Below are 20,657 nucleotides of genomic sequence, written 5' to 3' on the forward strand. Positions count from 1 at the left end.
GGGGGAAAAAAGGGGATTTTTGTTTACAGCTCTTACAAAGAAATAGAAGGACAAAAAAAAACTTATGCTTAAAAGAAGGTATGGAAGGAAGCTCCTTGTTTTGGCGAGGTGTCCCAAAGGCGAATAGGCAGCTGCCACTAGGAATCATTCCAGGTGATGTTGATGAACAGTCTGGGTATGCTTTCAAGAAATGCAGCTACTGAAGGCTTCACATAGGTCTTATATCAGGTGTGCAGCAACAAAGGTTTCAGTTTTCACACATTCGTGCAAAGTTCTTTTAAAGATGCAAGGTTTCTGCAAACATTCAGGATTTCTTCAAATGCAGGAGGCAACAGTACAACCTGATGCAGAATTTGCTTTTCAAGAGTGGGGATTCTTCAAAGAGAGATAGATATCAGCTGGCTAGATCTTCTGTCCTCCTGGCAGGTCAATAAACAAACTCCAACTGCCTGTTTTTAGCCAAACCAGCTGGCTTTTTTTAACAGTTCAAAAATGAAACAAAAACCTTTCCAGAGGCAAGTCCTATGACACCATAAATCCTGACTTGTCAATAAGCAAATAGCTCTTAAGGTAAAAACTCAACCTCCTGCTGTATTTACTTGAAATCATGTGACTTCCAGTAAAAATTTGTTTCCTGGTCAACCTTCTGTTGACCTCCTTTCTAAAGAAAACAACCAAATTTAGCTTCTTCAAGGTTCCAGCATCCATGAAATCCTTTTCAGTTTTTTAAAATTTAGATTCTGAAGTTTTAACAAAAAATGGAAACACTGTGTCCTGATTACAGCGCCATACAATTTCAGAAAATCTTTACATCAACACTTGTTATTTTTGAATTAATGTAGCAATCTGCTTACAAAAATATAATTAACACAGAACATCAGCAGTGTAAAGGCCTTTTAACTTACTGAATGCTAATTACCTCAGAAATACTTTTGCTGTGCATTCAGATCCTATACACAATACAGATGTTTTTACACATGCTGTTAGTTGCAAAAAATTCTTTGTGCTACCTGTTTTAATCATCTCACTGCTAGCCTGCTTTCAGTCCTTTATGACGCTGTCCATCCTGAAGTATAGCAGATTTCGAAAGAATTTTCAGAACGATATTATTTATATAGAATGATGTCACAGAGGAAGAAAAATATTGTATTGTAATCTTCATGAAGTTAGCATGCACAGCAGTTCAGAAAGTAATATGTGCACAGATTGTATCACAGCATGATTTGTCTACTTTATCTGATAATCAGTTAATCCTTGCAGCAGGGGCAGCTTGATAATTGAACAAAGCAAGCATATATTACATTAAATATTATCTAAAATTGCACTGCAAAATGTTCTTATGTTGAATAATACTGAATGATGTCAGAGTTTCGTCACCAACAATGCATCTTTGATAATTATCAATAACTGATTTAAAAATGTACATTTGTCAAAGGATGTTGATGTAACTATTATTATGGAGGCTAGGCAATTTTACATAGGAAGGCTATGTAACTCTGAGGACCTGTTCCCTCAACTTGCTCTTACGCATCTAGCAGAGATCAATAGCTAGCAGAGATCAATAGCAAGCAGAATTGGCATGGGGCTGCGGACAGACTATCCCATGGTTAGAAATGTACAAAAAGCAAAAATGTTGCAGAAGCTGGAAATCTGAAACAAAAACAGAAAATGCTAGAAATGCTCAGCAGTTCAGGCATCATCTGTGGAGAGAACAAAGAAGTTAACATTTCAGTTGTGAAGGTTTTATCAGGTCAGCTGTATGGCCTTTTGAGTGGTTAAAAATCTGAATGGCAATTAAGCAAAAAGAAGCAATGGAAGAAATATGTGAAGAATTGCACCTCCATATCATCCCATCACCTTGGTAATAGAGGTAGTGGGTGAGGGGATAATTGAAGTGTGACTTAACTGAAAATAATAGCATTAACACAGAAAAGGATTTTGCCACGTGCATTTTTCTGACTTATTTCAAGGTTTGGTTCATTGTTATTACATCAAACTGTTTTCCAAACCTCAATGCTAGAATGGAAGATCAGCTCCTGAATTAAAAACCAGGACAGTCAAAGCCCTTTAGGTAAATGCAGATTGCTTCTTTATAGGATATTAGTATGCAATGACTCTTTTTTTCAAGTACCATTGAAGATCTCTGCAGAGAATACTAATCGATTGTTTTGATTTTATCAGAGTGTAAAGAACCTTATAACGCTGTTAACATGGAGAAAATATATTGTAGTGTAATTGAAAAATCAATCATTGTGGCATCTCCTTTGTCACAAACTTGGAAAACAATGTAGGTAGCAGCCAATAGAAACTGCAGTGAATTTTCTGAATTACCTGTTTACACTTGAATTTAGAGCTTTTTGATAGCATAACTTTGAAAATTGTAATTCACATAGCGAGATTTACTAAGTTTGTCCAGACTGCGTAAAATATTATTAGCCTGTCACGAGTATTTTCCTATATAATAAATATTCTTGCATCCAACACACAATTGCAATGCATGGGAAATATCCATTATGCTTGAAAATTTCACTAGTGCAAAGTGCCCATCACACTTGCATCTGATTGATTCAAATAACCAATAGCTCAATATCTGTTGAGTTAGTCAAACAAAAGACAGGTAGGAAAAACTTATTGATCACAATCCAGCAGCCCAAACAAACTCAGCAAGTGAAATCACTCCATTTTTTTTCAAAGCTAACAATCCACTGTTAAAGCAGACCTGTTGCTGAAACATTTTTTCATAGCCATGTTACTTTCTCAGTTAGCTGACACTGTACAGTCAAAAATGTATGATATACCAAACCCATTTATCATTCATGTTAAATATTTAAACTTATGCATAAAATTTCTCAACTCCAGTTGGAAATTTGTCTAGTAAGTTGTAGAATCATTGCATGGTTCCACCACAGAAGTCCACAACAGCTCTCTGGAACAGAAATTCAGCTAGTCCCATTCCCCGCTCTTTCCCCGTAACCCTGCACATCTTTTATCTTTGGGTGCTTACCCAATTCTCTTTTGAAAACCACCACCTTCTCATGCAGTACATTCCAGATCCTAACCACTTGCTGCATAAAAAAAATGATTTTTCACATGGTCTTTGGTTCTTTTGCCAATATGTTGAATCTGTGTCCTCTGGTTCTCGACCTTTCTGCCAAGGGAACAGTTTCTCTCTATCTACTCTGTCCAGACCCCTCATTATTTTGAACACCTCTACCAAATCTCCTTGCAACCTTCTCTTGTCTAAGGAAAATAACCCCAGCTTTTCCAGCCTATCCTTGTAACTGAAGTCCCTCATTCCTGGAACCATTCTCGTAAATCCTTTCTACACCCTCGCTAAAACCTTCACATCCTTCCTGAAGTGTGGTGCCCGGAATTGGACACAATACTCCAGTTGAGGCTGGACCAGTGTTTTATCTAGGTTCACCATAACTGTTTTTCTACTCTGTGCCTTGATTTATAAATCCCAGGATCCTGTATGCCTTATTAACCAGTTGCTAAATCTGCAAGCTTCAACTATTTGTGCACATATACCTGCAAGTCTCTCTGTTCCTGCACTCCCTTTAGAATTATACCCTTTATTTTATATTGTCTATCTTTGTTCTTCCTCCCAAAATGTATCACTTCACATTTCTCTGCATTAAATTTCATCTACCACGTGAACGCCCATTCCATCGACCTGTTTATGTCCTCTAATCCTCCTCATAGTTCACAATATTTCGAGTTTTGTGTCACCTGCAACTTTTGAAATTGTACCTTGCACACCCAAGTCTAGGTCATTAATATAGATCAAGAAAAGCAGTGGTCCTCATCCCGACCCCTCGGGAACCCCACTGTATACCTTCCTCCAGTCTGAAAAACAATCCATGTTCACCACTACTTCCTGTTTCCTGTTATTTAGCCAACTTCATATCTGTGGGCCTCAACTTTTCTGACAAGCCTATTATGTGGCACTTTAGCAAACACTTTTTTGAAGTGTTTATATGTGTATATATGTATATGTGTATATATGTACATGTGTATATGTGTGTATATATTCAGCAACCACATTACCTTCATCAACACTCTCTGTTACCTCATCAAAAAACTCAATCAAGTAGTTCAGCATAATTTGTCTTTAATAAATCCATGCTAGCTTTCCTAATTAGTCCACATTTGTCCAAGTGACCTGTTAATTCTGTCCCGGATAATCATTTCTAAATGCTTTCCTACCACCGAGGTTACACTGACTGGCCTGTAGTTGCTGGTTACCCCTCAAAGTTCCAACTGAGATTTTTCTTTAATTTATTCACAGGAGCTTGACTAATTTGGCTAAGCCTTGCCTCACAACTGTTTGGTCAGTATACATACCAACTTAGCCCCTGTCCCATGTAGTAGCCATATTTTGAATATTGTGAATTCTGTTCTGTTTCCCATGTAAAAACATCTTAGAATCATACAATTCTGCTGACATACTGGACTCCTTCCAGCAAAATAACCACTTCAGTGATGCCAGCTCTCCAGTTCCCTTTGTCTTTCCAGTCCCTGGGCTGGAGTTTCCCTCCAGGGGCAGGAAACAGGAGTCAGGACAGTTTCTGAGCCCTGAAGCCGCCCCCAGGAAGAAAATGTCACTCTTCTGGATTTTCACGGAGGCGCCCTTTTAATTGGCATGGAGACAGGTTCCCTGCCCAATTAAGGGCTGCAGACAAGCTCTCGGACCTGGAGGGCCAATCAGAAGCCTTGTAGCTGGAGAGGAGCAGCAGGCTGCAGTAGAGGGTAAGTAACTGAGAGGGCGCTTCAACATGGAGGCACTCTCTCGCTAACTTTTTTAAAGCTTTAACGAAAGAACAGATTCAACAGCCATGCCACCACTGTGGGGGATACCTCTTCAGGGCAGCCTTTGGCTACACCCACAGCCAGGCTGGTAGGGACAGCCTGGCGGCCAGTCTGGAGCACTGGCTACCTCTCCCTCCAGCCTGCCACTGCGTGCGTGCTTCCAAGCAGTTAAACTGCTCTACATCACATTGGGAACCTGGAGGCTGACTTCAAAAATCCCATTTGGCCTTTAAATGCCATTAACAAAACTCTTATGAGCCTAATTGGCTACCTGAGCCCCTCTCGGCAAAAACCAGCATGCTGTGCAGCGCCAATATTTTTGGGTCCAGTGGCCTCCGTTTCCGACCTCAGCGGCCCGAAAATTCAGCATCCTATCTCTTCTTCCTCCTCCCCCTCTAATTTCAGTTCTTCCAAGCTCCATCTGCTCAAAATGCTACCACACCCCACCTAAACTTACTATTCCCATGCCGTAAATCACAATAGTATTCTTTTGCCTCAGCCTCTCCCAAGCCCAGGTTTGCCAGTGCTCCATCAACCTTCTGTGGTTGCAGATCCCCAGTACCTCAACCCTACCTTGACTGCCCACAGACTCCATTGCCTTCTTGCTCCCCAATTTCTGAGAGATCTTCTAGTCTTCAGGCTCCTCCTCCCCTTTGAGTACTGAAACTATCCCATCCCCAGGGAATTCCCAGGACTATGCTCCTAGGCCTCAAACCCCCATGTAAGTACTCCCATATCTCCCACCCCACCCAGTGAGAAGGCTGTTAAGTCCAGTTTGCAGGGTACAATTCTCCCTTGCCCAAGACTGCAGTAATGTAGTGGCCAGAATTTTACCAGGCCACTTGGAATGTATTTGGAGGCACTGGTAAATTTGGGAGTGTTTGCGTTTGGCTGGAAGTCCAGCGTCTTTACGTTGCTTCCGATTTTATCAACAGTGGCAATTGTGGTAGGTGGACTTGGGACATTGATGTGGCGGGACACCATTTAAAGTATTTCAACGTCCAATTAACTTCAATTTTGTAGCGCATTTCGTATTTACCGATGGAACACGGGGTTTCAAGAGTGGCGCCTGGTTAAACGAGGTGGCAAAGAAGCGTGGGCTAAGTGCTGGCTCTCAGGCAGCCAGTGTGTGGTGACAGTATAGGTGGTGCACTGAGGGCATTGCCAGACAATGGCAGTAGTGGGAAGAAGGTTCTAGCACTGCAGGGGGTGCTACCAGGGTCACATAGGGGCAGTGGCACTTGCTCCAAAGAAACAACTCAGGGAAACGTTTGGGATGTGGGGGGAATACCGTCTGGATAGAAGGCCTAGGAATAAGAGAGAGCCCACTTTCCATGGGCTTCATCCGCCCAGGCTTCAGGGCCCCCGTTGAGGAGGAGGCACAGCTCAGAGAGAGGGAGATCCAGGCACTGGCAGGGGCACATCAGGAATCTCAGGACCAGCAAGAGGGGCCAGCTTTGGGGTGGGAACGCCAGAGAAGAGCACAGAGGGGCACAGAAGAGGCTATTCCCAGGAGAGAGTGTACCGCCAGAAACTCAACTATCTCCAAATGTCCGAGCAACAGTGTCAGCGACAACTGCAGTTCTCCAGGGATGCCGTCACTGATTGGTGGACACCCAATGTCAGCGGCACGTTAAATCATCATGGCTCTCAACTTCTCCTCCTCCGACTCATTCCATGGATCCACTGGGGACATGTGTGGGATTTCCCAGTCTGCGGCCCATCAGTGCATCAAGGAGGTGACAAATGCCCTGTTCATCAGGGCCGATGACTGTGCGCTACCGCACCAATCCAGACAGTCAGGCAGAGAGGTTCATTGGGTTCGGGGCCATCGCTGGATTTCTCCAAGTGCAGGGTGTGATCAGTTGTACCATGTGGCCATCAAGGTGCCCACAAAACAACCAGCTTTCATCAATTGGAAAGGCTTCCATTCCATCAATGTCCAACTCGTGTGCGACCACCAAAAGTGAATCCTTCAGGTGTGTGCATGGTTCCCTCAGAGCAGCCAAGATGCCTACATTCTTTGGCAGTCCCAGGTGCCACACGTTTTCTAGACTCCCATGCACCTTCAGGGACGGATACTTGGAGACAAGGATTGCCCACTAAAGTCAGGGCTACTCACACCTGTGAGGAATCCATGCACATACGCAGAACAGAAGTACAACATGTGGCACGGGTCAATGAGAGCGACCATTGAGCAAGTCATTGGGCATCTGAAGATGCGATTCAGGTGCCCAGATTGATCTGATGGAGAATTTCAGTACGCCCCAGCAAGGGTCTCACACATCGTGGCGTTCTGCTGTGCTCTGCACAACCTGGCACTGCAGGGACGGGGAGGCATTGATTAATGAGGACATTGTTGATCGCGATACTTCCTCCAATGATGAGGAGGTGGAGAAGCCAGCTGATCATGTGATGCAAGATGAGGAACCCCTTGCATAACAGGCAAGGCACAATGAGATCCATGCAAGGGAGGCTCGAGATGCCCTAATACATAGCCATTTCCTGTACATTATGCCCTTTCAGAAACATTCCAATAAAGCCCTGCTGTGGCCTCCTTCATTTTGCACTCCATCGCTCAGTGCCCAGGTGCACAGCGCGCAGTGGCAAGGCTGAGGAGCTGAGCGGACACAGCTCACTCCATCGCCTCCAGCCCATTGACAGAGCAAGGCTGTAGATGAGATCTCACGGGGAAGCAAGAATTAGAATGAAAAGCAGCAACAGTGAAAGAAACAAGGCTTTACATGCACATGATCTAATCACCTTTGCAGCTAGGTGCTCTTCTTAACTCTCTTACTCGTGTTCTGCAGGGTGCTTCCCCCATGTTTGCAGTTGAGGTGGAGGCAGGCTTCTGATTGTGCCACCTCCTGTCTTGGGATGACCTTGGTAGCTGTCATCTGGCTGCCAGAGGCCCGGAGGGTCGCTGCATGCTAAGTAGCTCCTGCACAGCTGCAGGACCCATCTCTGTCATCGTGGCTACTTGAGGTGCTAGAGTCACTGGCAGAGGGGCGTGAAGAGCCGCTGTCCACACTAGGAGCGCCCTGAGAGGAGCTACTAGAAGCAGACGTCAGCCGGTCTTCCTGCTTTGCAAGGCACACTTGTATTTCCCTCCTGATGTACCTGCCTCCTGACTAGAGAAGGACAAGGACCTGGCGGGGCCCCTCTCACCTTGCCACTGCTGCATAGAGCTCATGGACAAGGTGATGGCATGCAAGTCTGTGCACATCTCCAGTATCCACTGAGCGGTCTGCTGGACCAGGCTTTCCATGAGGGTCACCAGTCTCTCGATGGAGGAAGCCAAGTACGCACACACCAGAGTCCTGGCAGCAGTCATGGCCTGGATTAACTCCTCCATCATCGTCGCATGGTTGTGCATAGCCTCTGGCAGCTCTACCAGAGGTTCCTTCACCTGTTGTTGCAGCTGCAGCAGTTGGCGTGTTGCCAACAACTCCAGAGGTACATCATTAGCCTGGGGCTCAGCATCGGCCTGGCCTCCCATAGTCCTCCAACAGTCACAGCCTCTGTCAGCTGCTTGGGCACGTCTTTGATGTGCTCATCAGGTTGTGACGCTGGATCTACTCGCAATGCATACCCACCGACATGAGAATAGATGTGCCGTTTGAGGGTGTGAGGGAATGATGTGACACTGCACCCTCTGAGGATCCCTCCTCCTCCTTAGAGATGGCCGGCTGGCCCCTGGCCTTTCGAGCTCTGCGTCCTTTGGCATGACCCTGACCTGCATAAGAGAACAGAAACATGGAAGGGTTAAGGGCTTCCCATTTCCTCATCCCAACTATGCCTGGCGAGGAGCTCCATATGTCCAGTGGTGAACACATGATTACTGTGCCTTGTGTGTGCCAGATGCACCCTTGTGCCCCTGCACTTGTTCACTCACCCTCTTGGGTGGGCACTCAGTCTTGCCATCAGCAATTGTGCGGCCGCCCTGGTGCCCTGCCATTTCCTAGGCTGCCTCCTCCATGGGGGCCAATATGTGAAGGTACAGCGTCCCTCTGGTCTTGGTTCTTTCTTTGCTGTTGTGTACTATCTTCTCCTGCAGTCACAAGAAGGAAGCCTGTTAGTTGGTCTATGGAGACAGTCACACCAACTATGCCAGTGGCAGTCCAGTGGTCCATGATGGGGACACGTCAGTGCCTCCTGCACACGGCCACTCTCCAGGGATCTTGTGGGGGTCAGCAATGACAGATGGGCACTTCTTACTGAGATGAAGCCATGCCTCTGACAGGATATGCTACTTTCTGACCCCCTTGCCATTGTTTGGGTGGTCAATCCCTCTCCACCAAATGCAGCCTCTCAGGTTGCCACATGCAAGTCCCAAAGAGAAAAGTGGAATGGAGTATTCACCTTGGTGAATTGAAGGAGGTAATTGACGCGCTTGTGGCACTGTATCCAGGTTCAGGGAGTGACCCCACGGCTGCTGACCTCCTCTGCAATCTCCATCCAGACTTCCTTCATCAGGTGGGCCATTCTTCTCTTACCGTTGTTACACACAGGTGGGAAATAATAGGGATGGTTTCCCTTTTTCACCTCTCAACTGACCGAAGACAGCATTTTTAATAGAAATGTGTTCTAACCACTGAGCGTTTTAATGGCCAACGAACAGATAAATGGCAGCTTCTCTCGTAGGTTTAAAGAAAGATAAATGTTTATTCGACAGTACCAGAAAATATTCGCAACTTCACCCACACTATCGCATACAGAGACACGCGCACACAAAAAAGATAGAGATTAGAAGATAACATGCATTTAGGTCTAATGGTTTTTGAAAGGGTTTACTGTAAACCTTGTGTTCTTCACTGGGGATGAAGATTTTAAAAGAAAAACAGTGCAGGGCTGTTTTTTCCGTTTTTTCCTGGTTCACTGAAGATAAATTTGAAAAGTTTCAGGAGGGTGAATGCGTTGCTGCAGACTTCGTTTTGCTGTATCTTAGTCACAGTTCGATGTCGAAAACCCTGGTACAATTTCTCAGGTATGGAATTCAAGGATAAGATGGTGTTCATAGGCAGGGTCCTTCAGCTGGAACAGATGGAATCGCTCTCTCTCTGGCTCTCTGTCTTTGTCTTCCAGCATATATTTTTATTAAGCTCCTTAGCAGACCTCTGGTCTCTGTCATGTAACCATGGTTTCTCTTTACCATTGTCCTCATAAAAGGTGTCTGATGGTGGGGCCATTGTTAGACAATGGGATCAGTGTGTCACCCATCTTCATTCCACTTTGATAAAGTGGAGTTTTTCACACTCATTCATTTGAGGTTGAATTTGGAGACACCATGCGGGTAATGTTATGCTTGTGGCGGAAGTCTCGAGGTCGGGGAAACTGACACCGAGATTCCCGAGCCCCCTCTTCTAAGGAAGGCCTACCGAATTTAGTGTCAATCAAGCACTTAACTGGTCAGCAGCGGGCCCTCCAAAAGGATTTAGAACCCCGTCGTTGGAAGTCCCAGCCATGCAGAGCTTTCGGCCAATCAGAGGCTGACACCTGCAACACCACCACGGAGACGATGGCTGCTGCTGTAGCTGCAGCGACCAGACGACGAGGAACGGCACTGGAACCGGGCTTAAGGTAGATCAGGGCAGGAGGGGTCCCACGGGGTGGGGGTTGCAAGGGAGAAGGGTTCAGCAGCAAGGCAGGGGGCTGGTCCTCAGCGGGCAGACCCCCGCCCCCTTCCCAATGCCGAGTCCCTCATTCAGGCTCTGTGCCTTTGAACGAGGTAACCCTCCACCCACCACCCCCCCCCCCCCCCCCCCGCCATCCCACCCCACCCCCGGAGCCGGGAAGCACCCCATACGGTTCTTTGTACCATGCTTTCCATGTGGCAACAGGGCCGCCCGCCACCTGGGGAATTGCGGCTGTGGTGGGAAGAGGCCCTTCGTTGGGGGTTAATTGCCCAGTTAAGGGCCTCAATTGGCAGCCGGGCGGGAAAGCCATTCACAGGCCTTCCCGCCCCAGACAAAATTTCAGTGAAGATGGGTTGGTGGCGGGGTGGAGCCACCGCCACCACCATCCCACCCGATTTCATGCTCTCCCCGCCTCCAAACCCACTGCGGGGAGAGCATAAAATTCCATCCCATGTTCAGCCATGCCATTGTTAGCCCAATTTGTTGAAGAGAGGTAGCCATTAACACAAAATAGGCCATTTACATTTTAGTGCCTTCTCCAAGGCTGGTCCAGACATGAACGTTGACTCAGGATTCTTGTAGTTTCCATGTGTATGGCAGTACAGGATACGGTCACCTGACCTTTTGCCTCCATCTTGTTTTTCTGAAAAACTGTTTTGGGGTTTGTTTTATAAGTTCATTATATAGTTCATAATTTCTCCATGCGTGAGCGTGACACCATCCCTTGGGAAGAGGACCTCCCACCTTGCACTTGCAGCCTGGAGGAAAATCTGCAGGGAAGTATTGCTGAACTGTGGGGCCATCCGGGGTTTTCCTTCTATCATTCTTGCTGCAGGCTTCCTGTTAGCTCCTTGGTTGGAGGCACCAGTCAAGCAGCACAATGTTGCTTGGAGGTAGCAGTCAAACTAGGGACTGATTCTTTTGAGCAGGCAGCAGTGAATGCATGGCTGGCAACCCTTTAAATATGCTGCCAGCTCCTGCCACAGCATCAACTGTTACCAACTTCGCCATCTTACTTCCCACCTCTGGCCTTCAACTGGACTGGCACCCATTTCTGGCTGCTGCCAGGACCTGGCCACTAAATTCAGCCCTGTATGTTCCCACACCTCACCCACACCAACTACTTCCACGTTCAGCCACCTTACTTCCTCTCATGCCACAGTCCCCTTTGCCTGCTTCCTTCCACACACCAATTCCAACACCTACTTCCTTCCAGCTTCAGGCCCTCTTTTCCAGGTCTCTTCTTACTTGAACCCTTCTCTCTCACTTGCCCATGTTGCAGCAACTCTTGGACAGCTTTCACCCACCCGCTCATGGCACTTAGCTGCAACTGGTACATATTAGTTACCATCTTGCTGAGTACCATGGTCTTAAAAAAAAAAATGTAAGAGTTGCATATTGACTAAATGAACATGCATGAGAGGCATACAGATACATTGGAAAACAAACAACTGGGATGAGAGCAAGAAAAGGTGGAAAAAAATCAGAAAGATAGAAAGATGTTTACACTACTCCCTCAGTGCTGCATTGAAGTGTGCTCAAGTCTCTGGAGTTTTTTGAGATTTTAACCAGCAGGACAGATAAGGGGTGAACCAGTGGATGTAGTATATTTAGATTTTCAAAAAGCATTCAACAATGTGTCATACAAGAGGTGATTACACAATATTAGGGGTCATGGGATTGGGGGAAATATATTAGCATGGATTGAGGATTGGTAAACTGACAGAAAACAGAGAATAGGAATAAATGAGCCATTTTCAGGTTGGCAGGCTGTAACTAGTGGGATACTGCAAGGGCCGATGCTTGGGCCTCAACTATTTACAATCCATATCAATGACTTAGATGAGGGGACCAAGTGTAAAGTATCCAAATTTCTAATGCTACAATGTTAGGAGGGAAAATAAGCTGTGGGGAGGGCGCAAAGAGGCTGCAAAAGTATGTAGACAGGTTAAGTGATGGGACAAAATCATGGCAGATGGAATGTAATGTGGAGAATTGTGAAGTTATCCACTTTGGTAGAAAAAATAGAGAAGCAGAATGTTTTTATCTGGTGAGAGACTGGTAAATGTTAGTACTCCGAGGGACCTGGGCCTTCAAGGTGATTGGTAGAAGGATTAGAGGGGAAGTGGGGAAAAACTTTTTCACCCAGAGGGTGCTGGGTGTCTGGAATTCACTGCCAGGAATGGTGGTGAAGGCAGAAACCCTCAATTCTTTTAAAAGGTACCTGGACACGCACCTGAAGTGCTGTAACCTGCAAGGCTACGGACCAGGTGCTGGAAGGTGGGATTAGATTGGGTGGCTAGTTTTTTTGGCCAGCACAGGCATGACGGGCTGAATTGCCTCCTTCTGTGCCATAATATTTCTGTGGTTCTTTTACACAAATCATAGAAGGTTAACAGGCAGGTACAGCAAGCAATTAAGAAAACAAATGGTATGTTGACCTTCATTGCAAAAAGATTGGAGTACAAGAGTTAAAAAAAAGTCTTACTGCAGTTATTTAGAGCCTTGGTGAGACCACACCTAGAATACAGTGTGCAGTTTTGATATCCTTACCTAAGGATATGGAGGGAGTGCAATGAATGTTCACTCAACTGATTCCTGGGATGAGAGATTGTCCTATGGGGAGAGATTCAGAAAACAAGGCCTATATTCTGAAGACTTTAGAAGAATAAGAGGTGATAATATTGAAACATATACATTTCTTAAGGGGCTTGACAGGGAGGATGTTTCCCCTGGCTGGGGAGTCTAGAACTAATGGTGACAGTCTCAGAATCAGGGGCCTGTCATTTAAAACTAAGGAAAGGCGAAATTTCTCCATTCAGAGGGTGGTGAATCGTTGAAATTCTCTAAGCCCCAGGACATCGGTGCAAGAGTTCCTCGGGGTAGTGTCCTAGGTCCAACCATCTTCAGCTGCTTCATAAATGACCTTCAATCCATCATAAGGTCAGGAGTGGGGTCTGGCTGATGATTGCATAGTGTTCAACACCATTCGAACTCCTCATTTACTGAAGCAGTCTGTGTCCACATGCAGCAAGAGCTGGACAACATTCAGGGTTGAAAAGTGGCAAGTAGCATTCATGCCAGACAAGTGCCAGGCAATGATCATCTCCAACCAGAGACAATTTAACCATCTCCCCTTGATGCTCAACAGTATTACAATCACTGAATCCTTCGCCATCAACATTCTGGGGGTTATCATTGACCAGAAACTTAACTGGACCAGCCAGAAATATGGTGGCTACAAGAGAAGGTCAGAGGATGGGAATTCTGCAGCATGTAAGTCACGTCGTGACTCCCCAAAGTCTGTCCACCATCTTGAAAGTAACAAGTCAGGAGTGTGATGGAATACCCTCCACTTGCCTGGATGAATGCAGCTCCAACAACACTCAAGAAGCTTGACGCCATCCAGGACAAAGCAGCCCGCTTGATCAGCACCCTATCCACAAACTTAAACATTCACTTCCTCCACCACCAACGCACAGTGGCAGCAGTGTGTACCATATACAGGATGCACTGCAGCAACTCGCCAAGCCTCTTTCGACAGCACCTTTCAAATGCACGACCACAAAGGACATGGGCAGCAGATGCATGGGACCGCCACCATCAGCACGTTCCCCAGCAAACCACACACCATCCTGACTTGAAGCTACATCGCTGTTCCTTCAGTCGCTGGGTCAAAAACCTGGAACTCTCTTCCTAACAGCACTGTGGGTATTCCTACCAGATGGACTGCAGCAGTTTAAGAAGGCACTCACCACTACCTTCTCAAGGCCTGTTAGGGATGGGCAACAAATGCTGGCTTTGCCAGTCACGATCACATCCCATGAAATAATAACAAAACCCTTTTTTTTCACCTTATTATACTGTTGTTCCTTCACTGAACCTTTTTCAATATTGGCACTGTCATGCTGACGAGAATTGCAGCGATGAAGATGCAGAAATAAATACAGAAGAGTTATGAAAAATTAGAAAAAATTTATAAGACTGGTACATTTGCTATCAGCAAAATGGAAGACAAGTCACATGACCCATACCAACTTCTGCACTGAAATCCACATCCATGTCTACTGGAACTGAAACCAGTTAACCCTGTTTTCATGGAAATGAGACAGCTTATCACACAGGGATGTGAGTTATGCACAAAACAAACTAAGACAAAGGCATTCCCCAGACTCTACATTTCCAGATATCCTTCACCATGATAGAGTGTGAACAGCCCTCATATGATCAAAATGGGGCCATCAAAAGCTATTGTACCAGCCCATCAAAAACTGAAACCTAAAGTCATGTGGGTGAAACTAACACTGATGAGTTCACCTTTAAAGGTAATCATTTTGAAGAATAAAGGGGTCTTTCCAGTTCAGAACATCAGTCATCAACATCAGTCTGGGCTCTCCAGCCACACGGCCAACATTGAAAGCCATCTTGAATTCCAGCACAAGGCTGACAGCGATGGAGATCAGTTCCCGCTAACACCGTTGAACCCTGCTGAGACAAGTTGAAAGCCAACTGCAGCAGAGAAAAGAGGGTTTTGAAACAGCTCCTCCACCTGTGAAAACTGAACTAAGAATATCAGCACCGTCTTCAAATTGAAGTAAACCGCTAGGAGACTTCAGCAACCCAGCAAATACAAGACAGCCAGCAAACAGGCCTACAACTTTAAAACTCACCTTCCGAGAGGATCCCACAGGTTTTTCCTAAAACGACAGACTTTTACACCTTGAACTCTTACCATCTCTTACCCTTTCCCTTCTATCTTCTCTTCTTTGTGCATGTGAGAGTGAATGCATGCATGGGTGGTATTGTGAACATTTTGGGTGATTGAATATTGTTCAGTAAATATTTAATCTTCTGTTTTAAACCTAAAAGAAAACCTGTCACAGTCTTTCTTTGGCAAACAAAACACGGGCTGAAACACAAGTAATACAAAAACACTGTGGTCAATGGGAGATGTAAAGTGGGAACCAGTCACACCATGATCCACTTGTCCATAACAGACACCATGTGTTCTCTGATCAAAAAATGAAATAAAGAATAAATCAATTGGCCTGCACAAACTTTTCACAGACTTGCATTGGTGGCGTCTGCCTCCCACTGTAACTATTGTCTCTAATTGTAACTAATGCCTCTCAAAATAGAGATTCAGTGGCATTATCTAAAAACAAGCAAACAACAAGGAAGCCCTTGTTGTAGATGTTTTTTAGTCATGATATTAAGGAAAGATACATTTTCCCTTCTAGCTTGTTCAGTCTTTCAGTTTAAGAATCCCACTAATTCTCAGGCCTCTGTAGCTTAAGTTAGTTTATTTGTGTGTTCTAAACAGCAAAAAAGACATCAGAAAGACAACAGGCCAGAAGGAGGGGGCTGACCCCACCCCTGCCCTTTATCAGACTACCGGCCGAATTCAATGGTGGGCAGTTAAATAACTGCATGCTTTCTGCAATGCCGTCCCTTTAAGGGACAAGATCCCACCCCCAAGAGCTGTGTCCTGCAGCGCCAGCGGAAGTGGTGGCCACTGCGGGTACTGCAGGAAGCCCAGGACCAGGAACAACCAAGGAGCCCTAGACTGCAGGTAAGTGGGGCGCACTCGCCACGGTCAGTCAGGCAGGCCCTGACAAGGGGTGGAGAGGGTTGCTTGTTGAGGGCTGGGAAGTGGGTGTTGGCCTTTGCTGCTGGAACACTCCATAAATGACATTGCCCAAACAGGAGAGCCTTACCAGCACCACACCACCTCCCAGCCCACAGGGAGGCCACCTGGTTAAATTCCAGCAGCGGTGGGAGTAGGCCCATAATTGGCCACTTAAGGGTCTCAATTGGTCTCTATGCATGAATACTCAGCCTTCCCCTCCCCTGACAAAATTGAATGGCATTAGGAAAGTGGCAGGCACTTTAACCCCTGCCTTCCCTCCCTATTTTATGGGCCCCACCTCTCTGCCCGTCCCTAGAGGTCTGATAAATTTCAGCACAATATTTTTAATGCTTTTAATATCAAAATACATTATACTCAACATGATAATGTCACCCTGTTAGCATAGTTAGAATAAAATATTTAAGATTTATTGTTTTAAACTCATCTGGGGCACAAATTTACAATATTTGGCAAAAGAAGCAATGACCACATGAGGAAAAGCTTTTTGATTGAGTGAGTGGTTAGGATCTGGATACACCGCCAGAGGGTATGGTGGAGGCATATGTTACGACCAGGTGAGATGAGGTCTAGGGGTTCCCTCTCAGCCTTTGCCAGGTTTAACCGTAACAGGGTTTAATTTTAAAAACACTGTGTTTTAGCTCCCCCTCAGTGAATCCTTGTTCACTGCTTTCCAATTGTAAGGCAAAGAAATCAGACAGATTTTCTTAGATTTAAACAAGAAAGGTGGAAATTTATTAATCTTAAACTCTAATTGGGGTAACGGCTACGAATACGCAACGCGACCACACTAGCATGCCTACTCGATAAACACACATACAGATAGAGACAGAAAAAGTAGAAAAGAATAAAGTGAAAAAGTTTGAGGCACTAGATGGATTGTAGTTACAGTCCTTTGAGTTTGATGTTGAGACTTTAGTTGCCAGTAAGTCTTGCTGTTCGTTGGGGCCTAGTGCACGCTTTAACTTGTTTTGATGCAGGAGTCTTTTCTATCTTGAGGTTTACGTGTCTTTAGTGGGTCCAGAGGCTTGTGAGAAAGTGAGAGAGAGCCAACCAGGAGAGAGGCTGTCTTGTTCCAGTCTTACCAAACTGTGCAGTGTGCAGTTCAAACAAAGAAAACCTGGGCCAGCCAGTTAGTCACGTGACCAGCTGCTTGAACAAATTCCTGTGTTTGTGGATTCTATCATCTTAGCAGACCCTGGAATGCGAGCTTCCTTACACCTTCAATGTCTGGTGATCAAAATCCATTTGAGTTAATTGGACCAGGGAGTAGCTGCTTTGTCTCCAGTCTTAGTATGCAAATGTTTCCAGCCAAGTGTCTGGTGATCTCTTTTCAAACAAGTCATTTCTTCACTCCAGCAACAGTTTAAAATTAATGTCCATGACGAAATTAATATGCCTCATTCTTGGCAGGTGGGGGTCTTCATGACACATACAAAGGGGAATTAGATAGTTCTATGAAAAGGGCCACTGACCACCTCCAGGCGCGTATCCATTGTCTCTCGAGATAAGGAGGCCAAAGAAGAGATGAAAAGGAAGAATGTGCAGCATTATGGGGTGAAGGCAGAGAAATAGCACTACGTGAACTGCTCATTTGGAGAACTGGTAGGATAGGATGAACCGAATGGCCTCCTTCTATGCTGTAACAATTCTGTGATTCAAATAATTGCACAAACCTAATGTATCAATATCACGTTCCTATTCTGATCTTTTTATTCAGATAGTTATTAACCAGACCACTTACTATATCATGCTGTGCTATATAAAGAAAATTTGTGCATACACACTTTATTTCCTTGCTGCTTTTTGTGGGTTTTCCAGGTAAAATTAGCTAACACGGGATTCAAAGAATATTCAGATAATTTGTTTGCTTAAAATGACAGATTACCTCCTGAGACAATGATTCCGTTTAAAATTATGAACAGCAAATAAAGGTCAACAATGTTCTCAACCCTTCACAGGTGATTTGTTTAGATAAAACCTTTGTTTTTCTGGTATAAGGCTGCCTGTCTGTAAAACAGAATGCCAATACTGGAAGTATTCGCTTTTGAGATGTGTTAAAGAATGATTGATTGCATTAATGCCAGCCTCATCATCTCTGTGAGACTAGTGAAGTGGAGAGAGAACATGACAAGAATGTGACATAAATAGTAGATTACATTGACCTTTATTTCTGATCTGCGGAATAAGTCTTTTCATTTTCCATGACAATTGTTCAATCAACACTGCAGTCTATTAGCACTGGAGCTCTTTAACATGCAAGAAGTAGCAGGCAGTTTGAGTTGTTATGCATCTCATTGTGTGACAAAATCTGTTCAGTGTAGCTTTTGATCTTAAAGCAATAGTTACTGGTGAATCAATTCAACTTTGGTCTTTATTGGCTATGAACAAACCTAAAACGTGCCTAATCTTGGTAGAAAGAAAGCTGATTTATGACTAAGTTAAGGGCTTACCTAGTTCTGAAATTGCTGGTTTTAGTCATAACATAGTGGTCTTTCCCTGTTCTGTTTGACATTGCTATGGTAACCCTCCAGGCTGATAAAATTCCCTCAATCCTTTTTCACAGAGGGTGATGAGACAGGAGTGATGGATAGCCTGCTGGAGGCCCTGCAGTCAGGCACTGCATTCAGAGACCGAAGAAAATGGACACCAAGGCCTAAAGGTGAGTTCTGTACCTATTTCGATGTTGTTTCCAAGGGACTTAAGGCGTGTAGTGCTTATTCTATTCCCTAGAAAAGAAACATTTTGGAAAAGAGACTAAACTAGAGAGGCACAGTGATGTGGGGCACAGAACCTAGCAATGCCAGAAGCATACTTAGTCATCATCTTCTGATAGCTCATGTCAGCAAGATGTTAATTCCACCTGGCTGTTGTCAGTACTTGTTTGCAAATCAATGCTCTGAAGTAAACTTTGTTTGCTCATTATGACAAGTTTCATGTTCAGAACCATATGCAACTCGTCTCGGTTGCTTTAATACAATTAGTGAAGTGTTTAATGTATGTGCTTGCTATTTGTAACCACCAGAGAGTTATCCTGAAAAATGTATATGTTTCCATATTTTGTCACATGCTTTATATTAACTGCCAATTCAATTGTATACCTTTGTGTCATGGCTCTTACAGATACTCGACGAAGTACAAGTCCAGGTTCACAGTGGCCTGCATGGAACCAGGGTAAAAATTGACATTCTAATATGCATGGTTCTTTCTTTGCTTGTGCCGAACTCAGCTGATTTATTTGCTAGATTATTGTATTTTCCATCTACTTCCGGACAAATGTAATGTAAATTTCTGGAGTTCAACTTTTGCATAGCAGGAGAGACCCACCCAAAGTTATCTTTTCTACACAAATTGTTTATTGCTTAATGCAATTTCATTAATCATGTCAGTAAGCCCTAGTGAATACTGTATTCTGCAAGTGGGCTAAGGAAATTTTTAAAAGAATTTTAAAGTAAGATTGAGAGTAAAAATCCATGGGCTAAAAGTATATTATAAGGCTATTTTCAAACTTCCTGGTTGAGGTCAGTTCATTCTATACTTATCAATCACTGAGTTGGAACAGAATTCAGCCAAATAATCTAAAGTATATTTAAGCTATTTTCCATGATACTTTAAGATTTAGCACTAAAGTTTGTGTTACTTTAGATTAATCAACCCAGATTAATTCCAAAATATGGCACAAAGTATGGCCTAAGATACTGATAATATCAAAGGTGGAAATGTGGTGTGTCCTGTCCTTCAGGAATACATAGAATGGTTACAGCACAGAAGGAGGCCATTTGGCCCATCGTATCCATACGAGTCTTTGTAAGAGCTACTCAGCTAGTCCCACTCCGCTGTCTTTTCCCCGTGACCCTGCAAATTTTTTCTCTACAGGTATTCCCCAATTACCTTTTGAAAGTCATGATTGAATCTGCCTCCACTCTCAGGCAGTGTATTCCAGTTTTTTACCACTCGCTACTTCAACTTAAATCAGTCTCCTCCGGTTTCCGACCCTTCCGCCAATGGGAACAGTTTATCCATACCTACCATGTCCAGATACCTCATGCTTTTGAGCGCCTCTATCAAATCTGACACAGGGCATATAATCTTCAGGACCAACAATCACAGCACCACTATTAACCTGAAAATTGTTGAAGCTTCAGATTCAAATTTTAATCTTATGGGGTGGCATTTTTGTGGATTTCTGCAAAATCACTCATTTTAATTTTTCTTTTATATTTTGTTAGTTGTTTCTGCCCAGTTATACAAAGGGGTGTTAGTATATTTTTAAAAATCACCAGTATTTTAAGCTATTACTTCCTGTGTTGGAAATTACATTGAAATTTACATCTTTTACTCCAAATAATATTTGCAATTTTTCTTTTACATGATTTTTTCGTTCACCTTCTCTACCAAAAAAGAAATCTAAGGTTTGAAAATATCCTGATGCATGTTAATAATTCAGTTCAAGGAAGCACTCTTTACTATCTCTGTCTTTTGTGAAACCTGTTCATTTAATAAAAGTGCACAGCATAAAAATATTCCACAAGAAATGTACCAAAATGAGTGGAGCTATGAGA

At 44.3% G+C, this 20,657-nt stretch overlaps 1 protein-coding gene across 1 annotated transcript in view; it reads left to right on the plus strand.

Annotated features, from left to right (window-relative positions):
- LOC137371466 (protein diaphanous homolog 3-like) overlaps positions 1-20,657 on the plus strand; it is a 908,603-nt gene that overhangs the window by 765,934 nt on the left and 122,012 nt on the right. The window contains exons 26-27 of the mRNA XM_068034108.1: positions 18,662-18,757; positions 19,219-19,269. Coding sequence (XP_067890209.1) covers positions 18,662-18,757; positions 19,219-19,269 — 147 coding nt within the window. The remainder of the gene's footprint in view (positions 1-18,661; positions 18,758-19,218; positions 19,270-20,657) is intronic.

This window comes from Heterodontus francisci, chromosome 6 (assembly GCF_036365525.1).
Source record: "Heterodontus francisci isolate sHetFra1 chromosome 6, sHetFra1.hap1, whole genome shotgun sequence".
In the NCBI taxonomy this organism is placed as follows: Eukaryota; Metazoa; Chordata; class Chondrichthyes; order Heterodontiformes; family Heterodontidae; genus Heterodontus; species Heterodontus francisci.